The sequence below is a fragment of the Solenopsis invicta genome, chromosome 15, assembly GCF_016802725.1.
Source record: "Solenopsis invicta isolate M01_SB chromosome 15, UNIL_Sinv_3.0, whole genome shotgun sequence".
In the NCBI taxonomy this organism is placed as follows: domain Eukaryota; kingdom Metazoa; phylum Arthropoda; class Insecta; order Hymenoptera; family Formicidae; genus Solenopsis; species Solenopsis invicta.
Window position 1 is genome coordinate 6,690,679 of NC_052678.1, and position 22,144 is coordinate 6,712,822.

Sequence of the window (22,144 nt, forward strand, 5' to 3'; positions counted from 1 at the left end):
CATTGTAAAAGTTACACTTAATTTTGTTAACTTTAATAAACAGGATTCAAAATGTACTTGCCATACTTATTAATTAATCTAGTTACAAATTTCTGAAACCAGAGAGAATACTCAGCATTGAGGCCTCTGAGACTCAACTTGTAAAATTATACATACAACAGGCGTTAGAATCATTTTTATATCTTTATTCAATCATTTGAACCTGTTTCACACGTCATTTCATTTAAAATATACATTTACGTTAACGCTAGAGTTAAAAAATTATGACTTAGAGACATATGCATTGGAGGAAAATAGAAAGATAAAAATAAATTTAATAAGAAGCATCCGATCTAATTAACTTTGTTTCATTATTATATTTATATGCATTTGTAAATTATATAATATAACACTAAAAAAATGTAATAGCACTTGTGAGAGCATAATACTATATATGACCTTGTCTTATAGCAGCGCAAAGTTTTTGTAGTTTAAAAATTTTTTATTTTAATAAAATTCTCATTTCTGTTTCGTCTTTAATTCTTTGAGATTAAATGTTATATATTTCATTGAAACTTTTTTGAATTAAGTACATCCACTTAGGTTAGAACGACAAAATGTTTCAATAGAAATACACAGACAGTATCACTTGAATTTTATTTAAAAAGGAATTAAAGATACCGCTACTTGAATTTTGTTTAAAAAATAAATATACTATCACTTGCATTTTGTTCGTTAAAAGTAGTACAGCAGTTATTTCAAACAGCAATGTATTCTCTTTATAATTGGGGCAATTTAAAGATTTCATTCATTTTTTTGGAAAAAATACATTTAGATTAGATTAAACTTAAGATATTTATTTTTAAGTAAATACAGCAGTCATTTCAAAGAGCAATATATTCTTTTTATAATTGGCGCAATTTAAAGATTTCATTCATTTTTTAGAAAAAGTACACTTAAGTTGATAAAGTATTACTACAATATTAAAAAAATAAATAAATAGTAATAAATATTTATAAATATTGTATGCTGTTTAAAAATCGACGTTATATTACTGATAAATATAGAAAAAGTAAAAACCAATTTTTGTAAAATCCCGAAAACATCGTGGTAGACAATTAAAATAATTTTCCAATTTTTAAAAGATAACATAACATTTTCTAAATGTACCCTATGCATTTTCAAAAATAATGAAAAGTGAATTACCACGATCTCTCTGTATTTCGTTTGATTTCGTTGAAAGCCATGAAAGTGATTATCTATATGCAGAAGTAGTACGCAGAAGGGAAAATACGAGGTCAATTGAAAAAGAAGACAAAAGTGCTAAAAATGAGAGAAGTGCTACATGGACGATACTTCCTCGGCCACGATCCTCTATCCTCGAGCTTCGTATCCTCTACCGGAGGCGCAACACAGTTTCAAACGGTGAAGCACACCTGACCTTGGCCGAAGGATCTCACGCTCGTAGTCCGTCACCGTAGAGAAGACACCTTTCCACTTCTCCTCGAATGACCACCTGAGTGAAGCGACCTTGACTGAGTGCGGCGCGCGGGGTTTGCAGACGACCACCTAAGGCCCCGGCGGTGCAGCCCCTCTCACACGAACGCTTGGACCCCACTTAGGTTAGCCAATACTTAAACCGCGGGTCTACCGCGCCGCGGACTATTCTCGCAGCATCGGCCGTTGGACCCATAAGCTCACGTACGCACGCCCTCATCGCACGCGCGTACACGCGTCGTACACGTCGGATACGCGCGCGGTACTTAAAATCGCCCTAGGGACCGATTATAGTACTCGGTGTACAACTTTCACGAACGCATATGCGATATCGCGGGGACATATGTAGCACTCACATGTAAGTGTGTCTCGCTGATCCCTGCGAGAGAAGGACCGTGTGACACAGTGACGAGAGGGCGTCCCTTCGAAGTCTTCGCAACACTTTGCTTCCGGGGAGAAAGGGGATTCCTCGCGATCGGCATCCAGTGTCTCTACCTGCCGATCGACGACGGCGTCCAGCAACCGGATAGGGAAGTACAGTGTGAAGAGTCAAGTGAGCGGAATCTCGGATGGTTCGTTTGATGGGTAGCTCGGCTTGATGCGGCGCCGCTGAATCACGCAGGGCACACGCATTTCGGTGGCGAAGTAGCTAGGCGCAGGAGTGGTGAAGTGCACAGTGTCGGCCAGTTTCTGATCTCGGCGGAGCGTGAGTGGAAGGTAAGCACGAGCACGTTTCGAAAACTTTGGGGTGGAGAGCGGAACGTTCGACCGAGCACGAACGATCGCTGGAGAGCGACTCAAAACGAATTTTCGCGTGGAGAAATCGGACAGACTCCTTAAACGAGTAGACGCGCGAGCTATGAAAACCTACGTTGTGAAAAACCGTGTGTGCGCGAGTTATCGTATAAAAATTGCATGAATCAACCCTTCAAGTAAGATTATACTATATAAGTTATGAGACGAAACACGAGACGAAACACAGCTCAACACAGCAAATGATGCGAGACCGCTTCGTATTATGTGAGGGAATGTGTGAAAGACGAATGTTTTATCAGAAAAATATCAATATTTTCTCTTGTTTTGTATCTCTTTCTCAAGTGAGAAAAGTACTTTTGCCACTATCTACATAGTGCAAACTGATCTTTGTACGATGTGTGAATAACTGAATTATTCGCATAATGTAATGCGTGAAGTAGTAAAACAGTACGCTAGTGCCCTACAAAGGGTTAGGTACAAAGCTAAAATCAACCTTTAATTCGCGTAAAGACTACAACGTTATAAATCAAATTTTAAAATATTTTCATATTGCAATGTCCATGATATAAAAAAAATTACAATGTATTTCATATAATAAATAAGCTTGTTAAAATTGCTTTTTTAAAATTTATGTATGTTAAAACAAGAAATTAGAAATAACGATAATAATCCAAATCGACCTGTGATATATTTAAATACCTATCGTGTTTTATACTCAAATAAATTTTTTAAAAGAAGAAAAGCGATTTTTACGGAATTTTTTTTGCTAAAAGATGTTAAAAGAAATTGAGGAATGGTATAAACTGTTTTAAAATTAATAATATTAATAAATTAATAAAATATGAAAATGCTTATTTATAATATTAAAAAATTTAATATTTATTTATACATATTACGTATATACTAATAATTTTAAAAATATTCTATACTTTTTTCAAAATATATCTGTATGCATACATGCAACACGCACTATTGTTTATACATTTATATTATTTCATATGCAAAATAATTTAAGTATAAAATTTGAATTGTTAAAGAAAATTAATAAACTCTTCGCGAAAATATAGAATTTTATATTAACTAAATCGTATTTAACTATCAAAAAAGAAAATAAATTAAGATTGTCGATGTTGCCATGTCACATTTAAACATACGAAGTATTTTTATATTAAGAAAATTTTGACATTTATAGGCACTGTTTTGACATTAATTCTCAGATTGCTATATAATGTATTGCTTTATCGAAAGAATGTTTTCGGTTGTATCTCGCAACATTTTTATCGTGTGTAACATTTCTCACAGTATATTTCATAATAAGAAATATTCATGGTCATCATTTTTAAAACTTTTATTAAAAGAAATCCAAGTTGAATTTAATTCATTTTCTTCGTAACTGTATTACTAATATTTTTACGTTTTTAAATTAATTTTGTACGTACAAATAATATTGAAAAAAAAGATCTTAGAGATACTTGGAATATATAACTTAAAAAATTTTTTCAAATATAAAATTATTAAAAATTATCCATGTGTGACAAATCGTAGCTATATCATTTACCTACAACCTATACAACGTTTAAATTCGTAAATAGGAACTTTTTTTTGAAAGTTTATATGTAACAATTCACCTACATTTCACAACCAAGACATTGCGCCGCAAAGCACATCCGCAAGATACAGTTGCCGTTGTTCGTGCACTAGAAACGTAGTTTCTTTCGTACTTGCCTTAATTCAAACGTCTGACCCTGTCTGCACGTGGTTCTGCAAGCATGACAGGAAGGAAAGATCCTTAACCAACATAGAAACCTTGCTCATCTGGCAGAAGTTATCTCAGCGGTCTGCCACGCGTGCCGGCGTATTCGCTTTGCATGGTCAACTACCTACCTTAATATAACCCCCACGTATGTGTCCGAGCACGTCACATTACACAATCGACTCGAAACACGCTGTAATATTCGGCACAAGGTCGCTGGACCGTTTTCGAAGCAGTTTCTTAACAACGTGACGTGATTTCGTGTATTCGAAAGAGACGAATAGTTTGCTCTTTAGAATATCTACAGATGTGCAAAAAGTTTGACTGTAATAATTTTTCCGAACAGAACTCCGGATTCGTGTAATTCTGAATTTATATAGCAAAATTTGATTAGCAAGTCAAAAATATACGAATAACATCAACGTCGTTTTCGTATGTGATTTATCGTTTATTCAATATGCTATGTTCGAAGTAACGCATCAAATAATATTGAAAATGATAATAAACTAATACCGATACAAAAATTCAATGATTTCTATTAATGGGTGTATTATCGTCTGAAAGTTGTAATATTCATTTGTGTAACATCGGCTTGACGTTAAGCATGTTAATCACTGATTAAATGGATTATGGTTTTCTATTTTTCTCGGGCTCATCGTTTTCAATTCAGTTATGTTTTTCCAACATTAACAATTATTTATTATTTATTTATAACTTTTAATGAAGACTCTGATAATTAAAACATAACGTACAACTTTCTTTTTAGTTTTTAGTTTTTTTTAGTTTTTGCTATTTTTAGTTGTTTTATACCATTGGAAACATGTAACGCCACCTTTAATAGATTTCATTAGTTTTCCTTCTTGGCCATGAAATTTCCTATATTGCTTTGCATGATAGCCTTTTATTTATTACTTATTGTTAACTCTGTTAAATGAATAATAACATGCCAAATAGGAATCATTCATTAATATGTACATTCAATGTTTAACAATTAGGCGTCCTAAAATAGATAAAGAAAAGTAGAACGACGAAAGTTTAAAAGTACAAGTTGGTATTAATTTCATATTTATTGGCGGTTTAATATAAGATATATAAAATTATCATTTTTCAATGTGTAACAAGGCACATCGTGTAAACGGACGTCTGTGTTAGACGCACTAGACTAACGGATATTGACAAATTTCCGATGCTCTTTGCTCGGAACTTGTGTTTCACAGTGATAACACAGCTTCCGCTTAAAATTAGGAACAATAGGCCTCAACTGCGACTACAAGTAAATCGCGTAATGTAATTGCTCGTTATAGTAGCTGAAGACGCGTAGTGAATATCAATTTGTTCCGCAAGAACCAGAACCTGTTTTTTGTCTCCTTCATTGTTTTTTTTTACAGTTTCGTTAAAACATGAACTGTGATTACTACTTGGATTATTATTACCGTATCTCTTTAAGGAACTATTCGTCTCTTTAATTAATTTTCTTATTTACGATAATTATATTACAAGTATTAACGATAAATTAATATAAAAAAAATAATCCAAATTTACTGTTGACATTTATTTCAATTATAAAACCTTTAAGAGTTCACAAAAAAAAAAAACTTTAGATCTCCGGTATTTAAACGTGCGCACTTTGTGCTCGTTAATCTTAATAGAATTCTTAAGATTTTTATTGCCTTGTTAGACTTTAGATGAGGAGAGATGATACAATCATTGTGGCTAAGTTCTTTAATATCGTTAGCTTCCACCGAGATGAATAATTATCGTCGCGCAGAAAGTGGAAAAAGAAGTACATTTCGCGTTTACACGAGAGATTAGCGAACGATTTCATGTATGTGACACAATATGCCTGTGCAAAGCTTCGAAGATATTTTACTCTAGTCAAGGCTAAGATCTCTCCAACTACAGAATGTCGAAAGAGCGGTAACGCACCGTTGCATTTATCCAAATCGAGGACATTAAAACACTCGAGAATTGCAAATAATTACTTTCGAGTTGTTACAACGAGGCTTTCTTGCGTTATCTTTTAAATATTATTTAAGATTTACCCTCTTTGTATCAATTATCAATCTATGCGATATTGCTGTATAAAGTACGATGATCTGAATATCCAGAGCCTGAGATTTCAATCAAACGATGCCTGTTGTCAGATTTGCATAAAAAATATTCCAGCTGAAGGCATATGGTCTATAGATTATTTTCTAATTTAGATAAAAGTATAATTCTAGCAAGGAAGTCTTCCTTTCCTCATTTTCAGTTGCTTCTTACAGAAAACTTTGTACCTTTCGATACTTTAACTTTTATTGCTCTACATTTCTCTAAATCATCCAATTTGTTTTCCAAACCACCTCTGCAAAAACACATCCTCTTCATAAATAAGCGGTATAAGATTGGCGGGCTCTATGGGAAATTTTAATGTGCAAACAATGTTATTCGAAAAACGTGCTTTCACGTCGGACAAAAAGCCGAGCCGGGTGCGATTTTTACGTTTCGCTAATCGGTTCATCGATACGCGCACTAAAACGTTAGTGCGACGAATTGGAAAATTGCAGCGCGCCTTACAATTAAGTCCCGAAAAGTGCTATCCACGCAAAGAAAGTGGAGCTACGACAGCGACGTACGATCGTTTTACAACGCGCTTGTTGATTGCACCTGGCTTCATTCCGCGGCCGAAGACAAAACCGTCTGAAGCAATTAACTTTGATCATAAATTTTGGGGGAGGGGGAAGGACAGGTGCGCGATATTATGAATCGCTTCGTTATCTACTTTCTTCGTGAAAAGAGAAATGTGTGCTGCGATTGGATCGTCAGATTTTTTTTTACGTTTCCATTGAAGAGAAATGCTTAATACGGAAACTAGGGAACTCGAGGAAAAATGTAGGATATTACGTGGGGAAACGTATAATTAAAATAAGCGAGAAATGTGTGTAACCTTTTTTTTATTTAGGTTAATAAACATTTTACAATAGTTATGCCATGTGTCAGTCCAGTATCAGTATTACGATACGATTTTCACTCCGCGATTGATCGAAGTGAGAAAATCGCACTTTGGCACTTTATCAGATCCCTCGAAATACCTAACCGGGAGCCAGGATGCGATTCGAATATTCTTCAATAATAAACTTAATCGTCATTATAAATTAATCAAATTTATCCTTCTTTATTTCTCCCTTTTTTTCTTTTATTTCCTTGTCTAATAATTTTTCATCAATATTTTGTAAAATTTGTAACAATTATCAATCTCTCCATTGGATTGCATTGAGATATTACATTTATATCTCATTACTACCGTTACTTCGATTACTTTATTTTGAATTTTGAATTTTGCTACAGCTTTTGATCCTCTCAACGCAAACGTTAAAGTTAAACGTTACATATCTCAGATTTCAACTGTTTCAAAATTTACTTTTGATTTATTTGCACTACATCATCATTTTATTAATGCTATCGTAAATCCGCGCTTCCATCTAGGCGTTTCTAAATAAATGCCGTCGTTACTCTCGTTGGACGGTGAAAACGGTTCTTAAAAGTCGATACATTTCGATCACGCAAGAACAGGCTAGTAGCACAGAGAAATTAGCGAATAATAACCCCCCCCCCCCTCTCTCTTTCTTTCTCTCTCTCTCTTTTCCTCTCTCGTTCTTTTTACCGTGTAAGAAAAGAGTTATACGATGACGCTTAATGGATAAACCGGGAAAGAGCAGATAAACCGTCCGTTTTATGATATAGGATGCTCATTTCCGGACCGCGTAAAACGATGGAGGAAGAGCAACCGCCGAAGGCGAATCGATGGCAAACGGCAGTGAGAGTCGTTGAAACGTTAAACTAGTGCCGTTAGGCGAGTATCGAAGAAGAGATGAAGACACTTGACAAGCATGTATCAGCAAATCGTATCCGAGGCAAAATAGTAGATCATAACTCATCATAATTAGGGACAATGTAAAATAACGTGCAATATTAATCAAAACGCGTTCGTTTTTTCTCTTTTACGACAGTTAATTAATTATAATAAGCGTAACAAACGACTTTATAATGTTGCAAAATCTCTCCGAAGAGGTGAAGAACATTCTTTGAAAAGAAGAAAGTAGACAGAAAATACATTGGTTCAATATAAATATCGTCAATGTTCAATAAAAGTCCATAATTACGTACATCAAAGTTTATACATTTTCGAAAATTAAGTGTACACTATGAAATTATCATTGCAAGAATGTTTCGAGTTGTAAACGCAAGTTTTGAACACGACAGATTTTCTGAGTTGACGTCAAAATTGATGGAATGCGTGTAGGAAATGCACGCTGCCGTAGAAAACTCTTTGAAGATCGATTATCAGTTATAGATTAATTCCATCAAAAAATGTATATAATAATAAATGTATATAATAATAAAATGATATAAATACGTAAAATTATAAATATAAGCTATAATAAAGGAAGCATTTAATTTTTTTTCGATGAGGCAAACCATACGTAAAGATCGTGAGCGTATATTGTAGCCGAGCGATTCGATAAAAATTATTACTTGTATCCATGCGGAATAAAATGTAATGTGAAGTACAGACTTCGACAGAGTAAAAAGATAGGAAAGTGGCATCGCGATAAAAATTCACTGACACGAAAACCATGAGAGAATCACCGAAGGCGTATTACATACACGTCACATTAATAGCGTTACCTACTTAGTACGCTCTTCTTCGACTCTCACCAATGGTAATTCAAAGATTTAGGAATTAAAGAAAAACTGCTTAAAACACGAGAAATGCAAACGGGCATACAATATTCTATCAATCATCGGCATAATATTATTATTATTCTTCCATCATGCGTTTATTTCTTGAAAGGAAAGCTTTATCGTAAGGAAGTAACGATCATGTCCCATAAATTGCAGATCGTAGATTGTAGACCGTACCGTTCGTCATGTGCCGTTTATGCGGATCGAGATATTTCATTCGTGGCACTCGAATACGTTTCAACCGCCTTTCGATAACAGTGATACGATAAAAAACGAAATAACAAGCATAATTAAAAGATTGTGACAAAAAGGCATGTATTATTCGTAAGTGCAATGAAAAAAAACGTAACAAAACAAAGTCTTAAATTATACTTTTGCTCTGCTGAATGTTTATTTAACCACAAATCAATTAGTTTATTATACTCATTAAAGTGACAAAAAGCTATTTTAAACATAGGTAATAAATAATTAATCATGCATTTAGATCGTTTCTCGAGGCATGGAAAAAGATAAAGCGGTTTTGTAAATAATGTTATAAGTACAACATTTAACGACATTTATTTGCCGAGCACTTTTTGCGAGAGTAAACAAAAAGATAGGAGAGAAATGATGAAACCAGTCCATGAAACTCTCGGCGAAAGGTAGAGTTGTCCTTTTGTCGCACTTATGTACCAACGTGATGATTTCATGCGCGGATGTGTTTTCTTGACACGATTGTAATCCGGTCAATATGCTGCGTCGACCGCAATTCCTTAATTTACTGTTCACGATTAGACGAATCGCAATCGCATTCTTTTGCAAAAGCTAACAGACCCACTAAGCGAGTACTTGTAACAGGTACCATTCAATCTAACGTTTGTAGCTGCGTTTCTACTAGATAGAAAGATTGCGGAATGCGGTAAATCGTCGAAAATTACGGCTTGAAATCTCTTCGCGATATAGATCAGTATATATTTAAAATACTTTTCAAAGAACAAGTACGCTATGAAGAAATAATAGCTCTTCTCATCTACAATGTATAATAGAATGCAGTTGTTAATAGAGATGCGCGAATCGCAATTGTTTTACGTTGAATCGATTTGAATTTCATTTTTTTTATTCAAATTTAAATAGAATTGAATGAAATCGTTCGTACGTAACTTTTAATTAACAACAACAATTATTGCTGATAATTATTACTGAATATTAATTACAGATAATAGCAAAAGATTACTACGTTGTAAGAAAAATAACGTTGATTACATGATACAATCATTTTAAATATGATTTTACAAAATTATCAATATTTGTGATACGAATTCGAACCTGTCAGATTAGAAATTTTCGAATAATTCCAATTTGAATTATTCGAGATTCAAATCTGAAATGAATTAAATCTTATCTGATTCTATTCAATTCGTATTCGAATAGTTTGCCCATCTTTAGTTGCACATACCTTTTTACTGAGCAACATAGTAATGAGATCAGCCAGATTAAGTATAATATCCTGAATACTTTTTTCATCAAGATAGCACGTGAAATATCATAAAACTATCAAGCAACAGTTTAATGAAATTCGAGGCAAAAGTAACACCATGTTCGACGCGTTAAAGCAAATCTCTTTCGGCAGCGATTCGAGCCGCGAGTCCTGAAAGTAAAAAGGAACGTGCGTGCGGGTAGAGGAGTCGCGCTTGGGAGAGTACGAAATTTGGACCGCGGTTAGAAGGAAAGGTCGAGGAAAATAAAAGGAAAGAGTCGCCTCTCTTCAACACGACATGACAACGGCCGCGAGTGACGGGAGGCGAAAATATCTCGCATGCGACGTGATACACCACGAGAGGCCGATCGGTAATTAACCGGACGGCACGACCCACTTACCCACTAAACTCGAAGAGCCATCCGCCGTACGGATGTTACCTTCGTCATCATCATCGGAATTCTCTCCCATTGAGAGAGAACCCGCGCGCCGAAGACGACACCGGCCACACAACGTTTCTCTCTTTCTCCTTGTCCCTCTTCTCGCCACCTTCAGCAGATCTCACCCTCTTTATCTCGCACTCTCGCGGGACTTTCTCTATATAGCAAGTACCGTTTGACTCGGCGGATCCGTACCCGGCACAGCGCCGAGATGAAACGCGTTAACGCGCGGATCGAGATTCACATGCCGGATGTTTCGCGTGAAACACGTGCCGCTATTAACCTTGTCGGTCTGACGATAGATATTCCCCCGAGATACCAAACTCTTAGCATCATTATGGTGATATTAGTTAAATTGAGGTAAATAGGATATAAAGGGCTTATAAAGAGTATTTTGAAAACGAGATGTCTTCTAATGTTTCACACTTTTCTAATGTTTCACGCTTTATAAAATAGATAATATTTTTAAAAATATATATATGTTGCATCGCTCGTTATTTTTGCAATGCAAGCTATAGAAGGGAAACGGTACTTGATAGCAGCATTTAATATTACATTAGTATTTAATACTATTGGAGAATTGAAAATTGTTTAAGGAAAACTACACCATCTGATTGTTGCTTGTAATTTGGCTCTATCGCTTCCCTTCTACATTAGATAATATTATATTTATTTTCGTGGCTGAAAATGGATTATTCGTTTACCCAATTCCGTGAATATTATTTATTTCGTATAATTTCTATAATATTCTTCATTTCATTGATTTTATAATTCTATGTGGCAAACTGGAAAACTAAAAAAAAATAGATTATGATAATTTAAAAGGCGAACGCGCATATATAGACAAGTTTTATCTGGCACAAACGTACGCCCATGTGTAAATACATTCATTAAAAATTCGAATTCTAAAGCTGACTTTTTAAAAAAAGACCCACGCGTGATACTTTCACTTAAGCAACGCAGAAATATTTATAGAAACTTAACTAACCCAAATTCTTTGTGAACGATGCGACGCAACCTGACTTTTACACAAGTCCGGCCGACATTAATCGTCCGTAAACGACAAACAACGATGTTTTAATAACGCGCATCAGGAGTGACGTAAAAATATAACACGTCGTGTTAAGGTTGAACATTTCGAGGTCCGCCATGTTGCGGAATGTAACGGATTGAGGATTTGCGCGCGAGCGAGCCGACGCGTTTCGGGACAATGCACTTGTTAGAAGGCGTGTAATGCACCACGCCGCAAGAAGCGCAACCGTTGAAAAAAAAAATTGAAGAAGAAAGACGAACGAGTAAGTCGGCGAAAGAGGCGTAGGGCCACGACATTGGGCAACCTTCAGTCGCGTATATATTATATTACCGTTATATTCCAGTTTTCGCAGTTCGCGAAACTGCAATATCGATTACGTAAACTGCAAACTCTCCGCTGGCCTTAAAACGCCGACCGCGGCGATGACCAAATCGCAGCTCGTTTAATTTTTCTGGTCTACTTAACGCCTGCTCATCCCGCGTGTCTAAGGGGATTCACAACCGTATTTCAATGCTCGTATGCGTCTATGCGATGTACCCGTGATAAGTTACAATGCATTATTCCTACTATAATTCAGTATGATTGCGCCAAGTGCAGCTCACTTCGATACACATCGGAGAAGAATCTTAGAACAATAGTCCAGGCACTAAATTGTGCTGGAAATGCTTACGTGATTTCTGATCGAGACCACTTTCAGTTCGAGATAACGCAAAGTTCGGAAAACGCCAGAAGAAAGTTATGAACATCTAATTTTTTACATATACGTATGTACTTTGAAGCTTCGTTCCTTCGTAATTTTAACGGACGATTCGGTAATTTTCGTTGAATATTTATTACGTACGTGATGACTTTTTAAAAAAATCTTAGTAGGAAGACATTACAGTTGCATCACGGTTACGGAAATCGTGCCAGAAATCACGAAGATATCGATCAAACCTTCTCCCTCGCCGTTTTTCTCTACAGGCGTGATTCTCAATGCTTTCATATAAAAATAATAATACATGTCTCGTCAAGTTGTCATAATTACGTCATGAACACGGAAATCACGAGCAATCGAGTGTTACAAATTGCAAAGATGTTTACAGACTGTATCTGCATGATGAGTCGGCGCCACCCGACGTGACGGCGAAAGAAAAAGAACAAGAAAAGTCTTAGAGGGTGGTTACGTGGGGCCTAAATGGGGCGCGGAAGAGAAACACGGCTCGAACGAAAACGATTTAGGCGATTACGAATTACCTCTTACGAGAGCGAACTGTCTCCGTCGCGATTACGCGAATCAGTTGTTATGCGCGAAAGTTTGCGCGACTCATCGTTAATAATCGTCCAAACGTCGTCAGATCCACGAAAATGCAATCTAATGACCGTACGACATAATGCATACGGCGTGGTACGTAAGATTACGAAATTGATTTCTTTCGTGATGGACGGCGAGAAAGTGTCATTCATGAACATAGTGCTGTCCGTGCGACACAAATTACGATATAAGTAATAGTGACAAGCTCTAAATCTCAATAAGTGTGTTACGACGCGGCGACGGAACCAGAGAGAGAAAAAGAGAGAGAGAGAGAGAGAGAGAGAGATGCAGAACGGTCGATGTTAAATTATCATCCGCATCATGATTGTTCCATAATTACGCGAGGAGCTTATCGAAAAGGATCAAATGTTCGTGAGTAATTACGCGTATATTACGGTAAAATCTCGCTAAATGATCTCCGACGAGTAGTACTGCGGTTTATTTTTATTTCTGTTAACCCGAGAATAGTTATCTAAAATACTTTTACTCCAGCGTCGGAAAAATGAAACTAACGTTACAGTACTTTTTCTTTTTACTAATCCAAAATTTATACCGATCTTTTATTTGAGGATTCCAAGACCCAATTTGCATAATAGAGACAACTTATGACTCACATATAATCATAGTACCGAACTGTTAAAGCTAGCTGGAATGTAGAAAATCTGCGAGTGATCGTTTACGTTTAATAAAAATTACGTTATAAAATCAATCAAACATGGTGAGAGTTTATATAATAAATTCGAAATATTATTATATACAATACGTTCATTGCAAATACAAAAATAATGAACAATTATTATTTCAATTCGACAATCACCTAGCAGCTAAATTTAAAAAATAATTGGAAGACGTGTGAAAGTAAATTAAAGTAAATTAAAGTAAAATGTAATGAGAAAGATAATATATACTCATGTAAAGCAAGAAGGAATCATGTATATCTATAAATATATATGAATTACATATTTTTTATGTTTAATATCACATGGCTAGTCAATAACGCTGTTTTCTATTTTGCTGACAATATTACGTTATTAAAATACTGCTGCTTGTAAATTTCTCTTTGTAACAGAGACATTTGGAAACGATGCTTTTCTAACATTATAATTTGTAAATAAAGTTAAAGTCGATTATATAAAATTGATTTTAAGCTTTCCCTGAATTCTCCGTTAACACGACAAGTTTCTTTTCGGATATATGATCTATTCTTACACGTTCAAGCAGATAGATATTAGAACACGTGTAGCAATTTGCATGGAGCGTAACATGTAATTGAAAAATATAGTGCGCGCATACTGAAATGCTGAAATTAAAGAGTTAATCCGTCGATACCCATTAGTCTGTGTCGGCCATTAAAATCGTATCGTTCGACAGCTTCAATCTTAAGAAACTGTCGTTAGAAATCGTTAGAAATCAGCAGTTAGTTCTGCGCTAAATCGCATATGTCATCGTTATCTTCTTTATTATCGGATAAAGATGATGCGTGCGATTTAGCACAAAACGGAATCACATCTGTTCGGTACAGCTGAATGCCAGTTACGCGCCTGATTAACGCCTGACGCGTATAAATCTTTTAAAATTAATTTATTTTACGTGCACGCCTAAAAATAAAATTCATTTGTTTAGTATCTACCCGCAATTGTTTGCTAACACATTTGTAAGCTGTTCAAACTTCCTTGCAAAACATTATGTATTATATTAAGCGTATCAGATTCTGCGTTAAACGAATTAGACATTCGTTAAATTGTGTCCAATTGCAATTTATTAAATTATTATGTAAATGCAAATTACACCTTTCTTAAGAATGTAAGCGGAAGTTCGTTCGTGACGATTAAATTTCACGCAATGCGTTAAGCGACATTGTAATTGAGAATCTCCGACATTGTAATTGCGAATCTCCGTTGCATTCGTTCGAAAATGACGAGGCTGGTGATTTATTAGCTCTTATAGAAAACGAGGCGAAAAAGGAAAATGTGAAGAAGCGACGGAAGGTGACGGACGAAAGGGAAGGAGGGAAGGAGGAGACCGGTTTACATCCGTGCGTAAAGTCGCAGCGAAAGCGCGACACGACGACGATGACTTCGCGATATAAGGCCAGGGGACTCTTAAACGACGTCCACGACAAACTTCCTGACCTATTGCGTTCCAATCGAAGCCTTTGATTGACGATTAGAATGACACGTGTATGTAATCGCGCGCGTAAACGTGAGCGGAAAGAGTTATCCCGGGAATCCCGTTTGATTGCAGAACTGCTATAATCTTCGGCTCCACATATAAATTTCTGATAGTAAGGAAAAGAAAAGAAGAGAAATTTCTAAAAAGAAACTTTTTAAGACGAAACATTAATTAAATATTAGTTTTTCAAATGATTCTCTGTCCCACAAGCCTGAAAAATTTATAGAACTTTCTTTAATTATTTGAATATTAGACAGTTATTAGAGTATTAGACAGAGTATTAGACAGTTTACATGCTAATGAAGTTATATCTCCCCATGCGGAGATATAACTTCCACTTATAAAATAAATGTATTTTATCCAAAATAATAAACACCGACACGCACAACTGTTTTATCACAACTGTTTTATCGGGTCGGAAAATATCAAAAAACCTTACCCGATCCGAAAAAGGAATTAATTCATGTGCAGGTCGGGTCCAGCTAAACAACCTGTACGAATATAGGTCACCAGGGCCAACTTGTATCCGACAATAAACCGGATTGGACTACGTATTTGCCTTGATACGCAAGAAATTCCAAGAGGCTTTGCCAGGGCATTAACTCTTTCACTACTAAATGTAGTAGTTTGCTGCGTATTAATTCTCTGAGTTATATAAAATGTGCATTCACTATAAAAAGAATATTGATTTTTTTTTTATTAATTGTTCTGACAAATAAATATTTTGCGTGCTTCAGGCATTTCTCATACATTATATATACAAAAGTATTCTAAAATTTCAATACAAAGATTCTAAATTTAACGCATCAATTTCCATAAAGCTCCTTGCCTTTTTTTGAAAACTTCTCATTTAAACGCAAAATCTTTAAATTCCTGATTCACGTTATGTAACATATTACACTGAAAATGGTTGTTTTCAAATAAATGTGTCTTTTTTTAGCATCAGTTATTTGATTAAAAAAATATTTCCCAAGTTTAAAAAATACATTATTTTAACTAACTAATAAATATTTTAATTAAAGGAAATGATTTGATCGGACAAAAAATGTTTTTCGGTATTGCGTATTATAATTATATATCATATATTATATATATTTAACGTCGGTTTGCATTTTTAGAGATGGCATCGGCGGCAGCGGAATTAGTGGCGGAGAGAGAACCGGAGTTGAGGATCGAGATGACGGACTCGAACAGGAGCTTTGTAGGTGCCCAAGGCCTGGTCAGGATGGCCCTGGATCAATACACGGAAATCCTCACGACAGTTTCAGATCCACGTGTCAGCGACTGGCCCCTAATGGACTCGCCTGTACCGACAATCCTTATTGTGCTCCTATATCTGTACGGCGTTGTCATATTCGGCCCGCGTATGATGGCCAATAAAAAACCGTATAAACTCAGAGGGGTCCTGGTGGCGTACAACGCGTTTCAAGTCGTCTTCTCGCTAGGGATGCTGTACGAGGTAAACATTTTCGATAATTATTTTCGAGAAAGCAAGATTTATCGTCGATAATATAAAAGTGCATAGTTTTGGTTAAAAAAAAAAAAAAATTAAGTGCTGTTTCAAAGTATTTTACTAATACAGACCGACGTCATGTATCTGGTTAAATAAGGTAAAGGAATTATCTTGTCTTGGTCAAAATCATTACGTTATGAAGCGAAATATCGTAGAGCTGTGGAGGAGATATAATTGTTAGATAAACAAGTACAGAACGATAATTGAAAAAAAAAATCAGGGGAATAGATGCCCCGACGAAGAAGCGCACTAACTAGAAATCCTGTAATTTGCGAAATCATGCAATCCTTGGGCGGGGAAACGTGATCGCGGAGAGTGCAAGAGGATTGGAAGGAATCGGGAGAGAAAGGAAGAGAATGAGATCGTACGCTTGTGAAAGAGTGAGAGAGAGTGTCTTGATACGACCTTCCATGTCACCCTTGACTTTCGCGTTTTCTTACAGCCATCATTAGATTCTCGTTATAGCGTTACATGACGTTCAAAGTTCACGAACGCCAACGATCCGCCGGGATCTAAGGACTCGGCTGACAATTGGAAGCCGGTCAGACAACTTACTTGTTATATAGGTCACGATGTAAGTATGCCGCCGGTGCAGTACGTATTCGATATCGAAAATGATCGGATGGCTAATCGTAGGGAGGATTACGAACTATCAAAGTGAACAGCCGCGAATAATCATCGCTCGCGAAATCGATGCGGTTAACAAAGTGTGACGGTGAAAGGAGATGTGATGAATAGACTCGTGTAATCGTTGACAAAGATCGAGGAAGAAGACTTCGACCTAGAACTTCGACGATTACATCGCGCAAAGTCGACGCTCGTTCAGCTAGCAAGTGGTACCAGATAAAATACAATTCCCGTTTGTCTTAATGAAGCTTTGTCGAGTTTTAATTTCCACGTAGGTAATTAAGTATGATAAGTAATTCTCATCTTATTATCTTGGATCGCACTGTGATACTTATGCAAATCGCGTGGCCGCTGAGTTCATCAAAGACAATACACGCCTCGATCTATAATTATAGTTAAAGAAAACTTATAATCACAGCTTAATAATTAAATCAAAATAAACATACATAGACATTGTGATCAAATAAAATCTTAAATTTTGCTCATTTCCAACGAGTGCTCAGTTTCATGAACGAAGGGACTGAACTGCAAGAAAAATGATCGTTCAAAATTCGTTGCCTCGACCATTGACTTTCATATTGTAATATGCATTTGTGTGGAACAAATTGATGAAGGTTCATATTTTAATTAATTATTTTCAATCACTTCATGTTAAATTTAATTAATTTGTATCTTAATTAATAATAGTCGGTTAGATTTATCCTTTAATTGTAATATTATAATTAATTAGTAATTCAGACTCACCGCGAATCGTGAATTCTAAATTGATAGTTACGGATGATAGGCGGTGAAATTTAATTATGCACATATTCGTTCATTGACAGAATACCAATATTTTTATAAAAAACGTGATTTCTATAAGAAACAACTCTATTCTGTTTTAAAGTCAATATTACAAGAAATATAAAAACAATCATGAATAAAGCAATATTTAATAATTAGAACAGATTTATTACAAGTTGCTTAACTTTTGATTGAGCCCTTCAAAAAATATAATTAATTTAAATATGAGCAAATGCAAAAATATCAACAAAATTCTGATAACATTCATTCAATTAGTATTTAAAAACTGTAAACTTTTAATGCCGATTATACTGTGCCAATTCTGTAAACTTTATAAATGCTCTATTTCTTCGTCTCAGTAGTCTTGACATTAAACCTTGAATATTAACATATCCATATTATTAAAACGTGACGTCTGCTCCATTTTTAAAGCTAATTAATTAGAATATCTACTTGCTAATGTTCCATTGTTTGAGTCTTTAAATGACACAGTTACATTTGATTATCAAATGTAATCTAATCGATAAATTTTTCACAATGAATTTTTATATTTCTTCACTCTGCTATAGTACTGTAGTCCTTGTCAATATTTTCGCGAACGTTATGTATCGATGTAATGCAAGTTTTCTGTGCACACGTTTATATTTTTATATATTTATTCTTGCAGTTATTAACTTAAAACAATAAATATAAATTCAAATATCTACATTTATACGTTAAGTTAGACATTATAGTTATAATATTGAGCATAATAATCTAGAGAGAGAGAGAGAGAGAAAGAGAGAGAGAGAGAGAGAGAGAAATATGTACAAAAATTGCAGCATTTTTCAATGACAAAATTTCAATCGTTAATCAATCTATACATACACTCGTTTTGTTACTAACAAAATTTTCCTTAAAATACTGACTTCTCGTTTGCACCACTCCCACAGTGCACAATCAAAAAGACCAAGTAAAACTTCATGCGGAAGGTCAAACAAGAAACGAATTTTCACGCGCTATGGAATGGATAATGAATGGTTGCATCCGCGCGAAAGTGCACTTTGCAGAAGTGACTAACCGCAATAACTGCCGCTTCTGTTAGAGAGTCGGTCAGGAGAGCTTTTTATATGCGCGAAATGGCACAGGTTTTCTAAGATAGTTCTATACGTTCAGAATTAATCAATTCGTTTTGAAACACAAAATGAAGGGTGATGACCCTTCTCTTTATATCGAAGCAACCAAAACAGCAGATAAATCACCGTTGTTACAAGCAATCGAGATACAAGACAAATCTATTCTAGAAATTATTTTTTATTAAGTATTTTTCATGTCAAGGTTTTCACGCTGAAAAATCATTTAATTACATTAGTTAATGATAGAAATTAATGCAATTAATGCAAAATCTCATTCCAAATACAGAACTATTGAGATAATTATAGTTCGTCAAAGTAATTAAAACATTAACATTGGATGGAATTCATGTGATTGGGGTCATAATGCATACACGCGTATCCATTCACTCTGTTAATTTTCACAACACAATTGACATTGACATTTACTATTCACTCTTGACACCTTTTTTTTACCTTATTGGATATTATGTTAATTATGGTGATTGTCATAAATTAAAATAGATATAAATTTTCCATTTTTAATTGTACAATCTTGATTATTATTCATATGTTGTTTACATAGCTAAGGTTTTTAAGATTTTGCATTCTAATACTTGCGGATATTAGTCTAGACGGAAGGTAAGAAACGCGCAACCTTGATTTCCGTTTATGAAGAAGGAAATGAAATTACTCACATTATTATCAAACTGAAAAATTGCCAGGATTCATGACTTCCACCACGACAGCTGCTTATGGTTCGAAGTATAACGCAGCGTATGACGAAAGAATTAATCATCGTCATGGGATAAAGCAAAATGAGTATCAACTAAAAGTGGTTTTTTTTTAAAGATTAGATGTAATAATATTAAATGGAACATGACCTCAAAACCTACAGTTTCTCCTGAAACAGATTTATGCTTGCTGCCACTTGTTGTATGAAAATCAGTAATACATATATTCGTAACACAGTCTTTTCAACATAGACTTTCCGACCGATTTACAAGCGAATCGAGGACACGGAGAAAAAAACGAAAAAGTGATAATAGATTTACTTAAAATGCCAATGACAAATATGATAGCTATAGATTTAATAAAAAAATATATTAAAAAAATACATCTCTATAAAGATTAGATCTAATTGTGTTATTACTCTTTCACCGTAATTTTATAATTTACGTTTTACTTTCGTCAGCTCTCGCGCCAAGAGAGAGAAAACATAGTTGCCATTTTTGTATGACGTGGCGAAATAAAATAAATATTTGTTCAAACCGATATTACATAAAATTACATTACATCAGCCTGATTTATGTGTAACTTTGAAGCGTTCAAACTTTCTTAGTAATAACGAAATAACGATATTTGTGGTGATCGATTATCTTGAAGAGGCTAAACTACGAGGTCGCCTAAGTAACAGAAATTACTTCGTTACAGCTGTAATTGATACGAGTGTTTCCTATTTCTTTTGCAGCACTTAATGTCCGGATGGTTGTTGGACTACAGCTATAAATGCCAACCGGTCGATTACTCCCACAATCCATCCGCTCTAAGGATGGCGAACCTCTGTTGGTGGTACTTCATCAGCAAATTCACGGAATTCGCTGACACGGTACGATTCACTTTCATTAAATTCACGTACGCAATACCAGTCGGTGATAGTCACATACGAGCTCGCTAATCAATTACTTTCAAGAATAAATTTCTGCAAATTAAAAAATAAAAGTCATACAAAAAATGTACAGCCTTGGCCAAAAGTATTGATCACCTCTACGTTCTCGTTTTTATTTAGAATTCTTTTATCTGAATTATTTTCTATTGGTTCCAAGCATTATACATAATATAAGTTTAAATAGATAATTCACATTTTCATTTCTGTTTAAATCCGTCCAGCCAAAAATATTTTTTAAAATATAATGGGCCCAATACTTTTAACCAAGACTGTACATTGTATAGTCTTAATTAAATCAATGCGTGTAGGTAGAAACGAATGTGGCAACGGAATGAAGATGTCTTTTGAGTCTTTTCGAAAATGTGTCCAAACAGTAAAGCACAAAATCATGCTATTGAGGTAATATGTGTTACGTCATCTCCATAGAACATATAAATTAATAAAATTTTCTTTCAGTAAGGCGCGTAGAACTTATATTTTATAAAAAAAAAATCAGAAACAATTAATCCCCTGTCCTCTAATGACTTCCGAACTTTTATCCGGTATTCATACCAACATAAAAGCGAGATTTACTTATTAATGTCCACCAAGCTCGGAAATGGAATGGAATGTCATCGATACACCATGTTATCTATATGCAAAGCAACGGAAACCAGTTTCAAACCACGCGAGATGTAAAAGTCTATTAGATATATATCTTAGTTAAGATAAAAGGGCGAAAAATATTTCATTATCCGCGCTTACGCTTTCGATTCTTAATTCGCGCAAAGTCACTTCTCTATCGAAAATTGCGCGCAGTCAAGCAAAGAAAAACGTATTGCGTATATCTCTTATTTGTCGTACCGCGATCTGGTGAACGCTCTGCATTTTCGATGACTGCATGCGCGGACGTGGTAAACAGTCCGAAGGATAGAAAGAGTATGATGTGGGAAACTATTCCCCGCCAGCTATTCCACAGGAATCGCATAATTATGTACGAACGCTCATGTATCCCTTCTCGCGATGTAATAACCCTTAAGCAATCATTTCCATTAGTGCGAGTGAGCACAAACGGCGCCGAATCGCTATCGAGCACGCAATCGCGCTGGATTCGAGGAGCAGATAAGATTTAATCGACCAATCGCCACTCGTTTGTTAGATACTCTTTCCGAACAATTCGCAAAGCGGGTGTTTAGCTATCCGAGCAAAGCGAGAGAGAAAGAGAGAGAAAGTGAACGCTTAAACAGGCTTTCGACAGCGCGTGTATAAAATTCAACCGAATGTAGGAATCATCGCGAAACGGTCTTTTTCGTCATTCGTTGCTCAATTTTGACAGCGGTATATGTTGCTATTATCGCGTTCTATCGTGCCTGGATG

At 35.3% G+C, this 22,144-nt stretch overlaps 2 protein-coding genes across 3 annotated transcripts in view; one reads left to right on the forward strand and one right to left on the reverse strand.

Moving 5' to 3' along the window:
- The window catches only part of LOC105207307 (elongation of very long chain fatty acids protein AAEL008004), a 70,367-nt gene that overhangs the window by 40,998 nt on the left and 7,225 nt on the right, over positions 1–22,144 (forward strand). Inside the window, exons 1-3 of one of the 2 annotated variants that reach the window (XM_011176738.3) lie at positions 1,210–2,193; positions 16,224–16,564; positions 20,591–20,728. In XM_011176738.3, coding sequence (XP_011175040.1) covers positions 16,226–16,564; positions 20,591–20,728 — 477 coding nt within the window. In that variant the 5' untranslated portion in view covers positions 1,210–2,193; positions 16,224–16,225. Of the gene's footprint in view, positions 1–1,209; positions 2,194–16,223; positions 16,565–20,590; positions 20,729–22,144 lie in introns of those variants that run through there. The other variant, XM_039458155.1, reaches the window with a different exon arrangement.
- LOC105207300 (elongation of very long chain fatty acids protein AAEL008004) overlaps positions 1–22,144 on the reverse strand; it is a 65,595-nt gene that overhangs the window by 36,672 nt on the left and 6,779 nt on the right. The gene's annotated exons all lie outside the window — the stretch shown is intronic.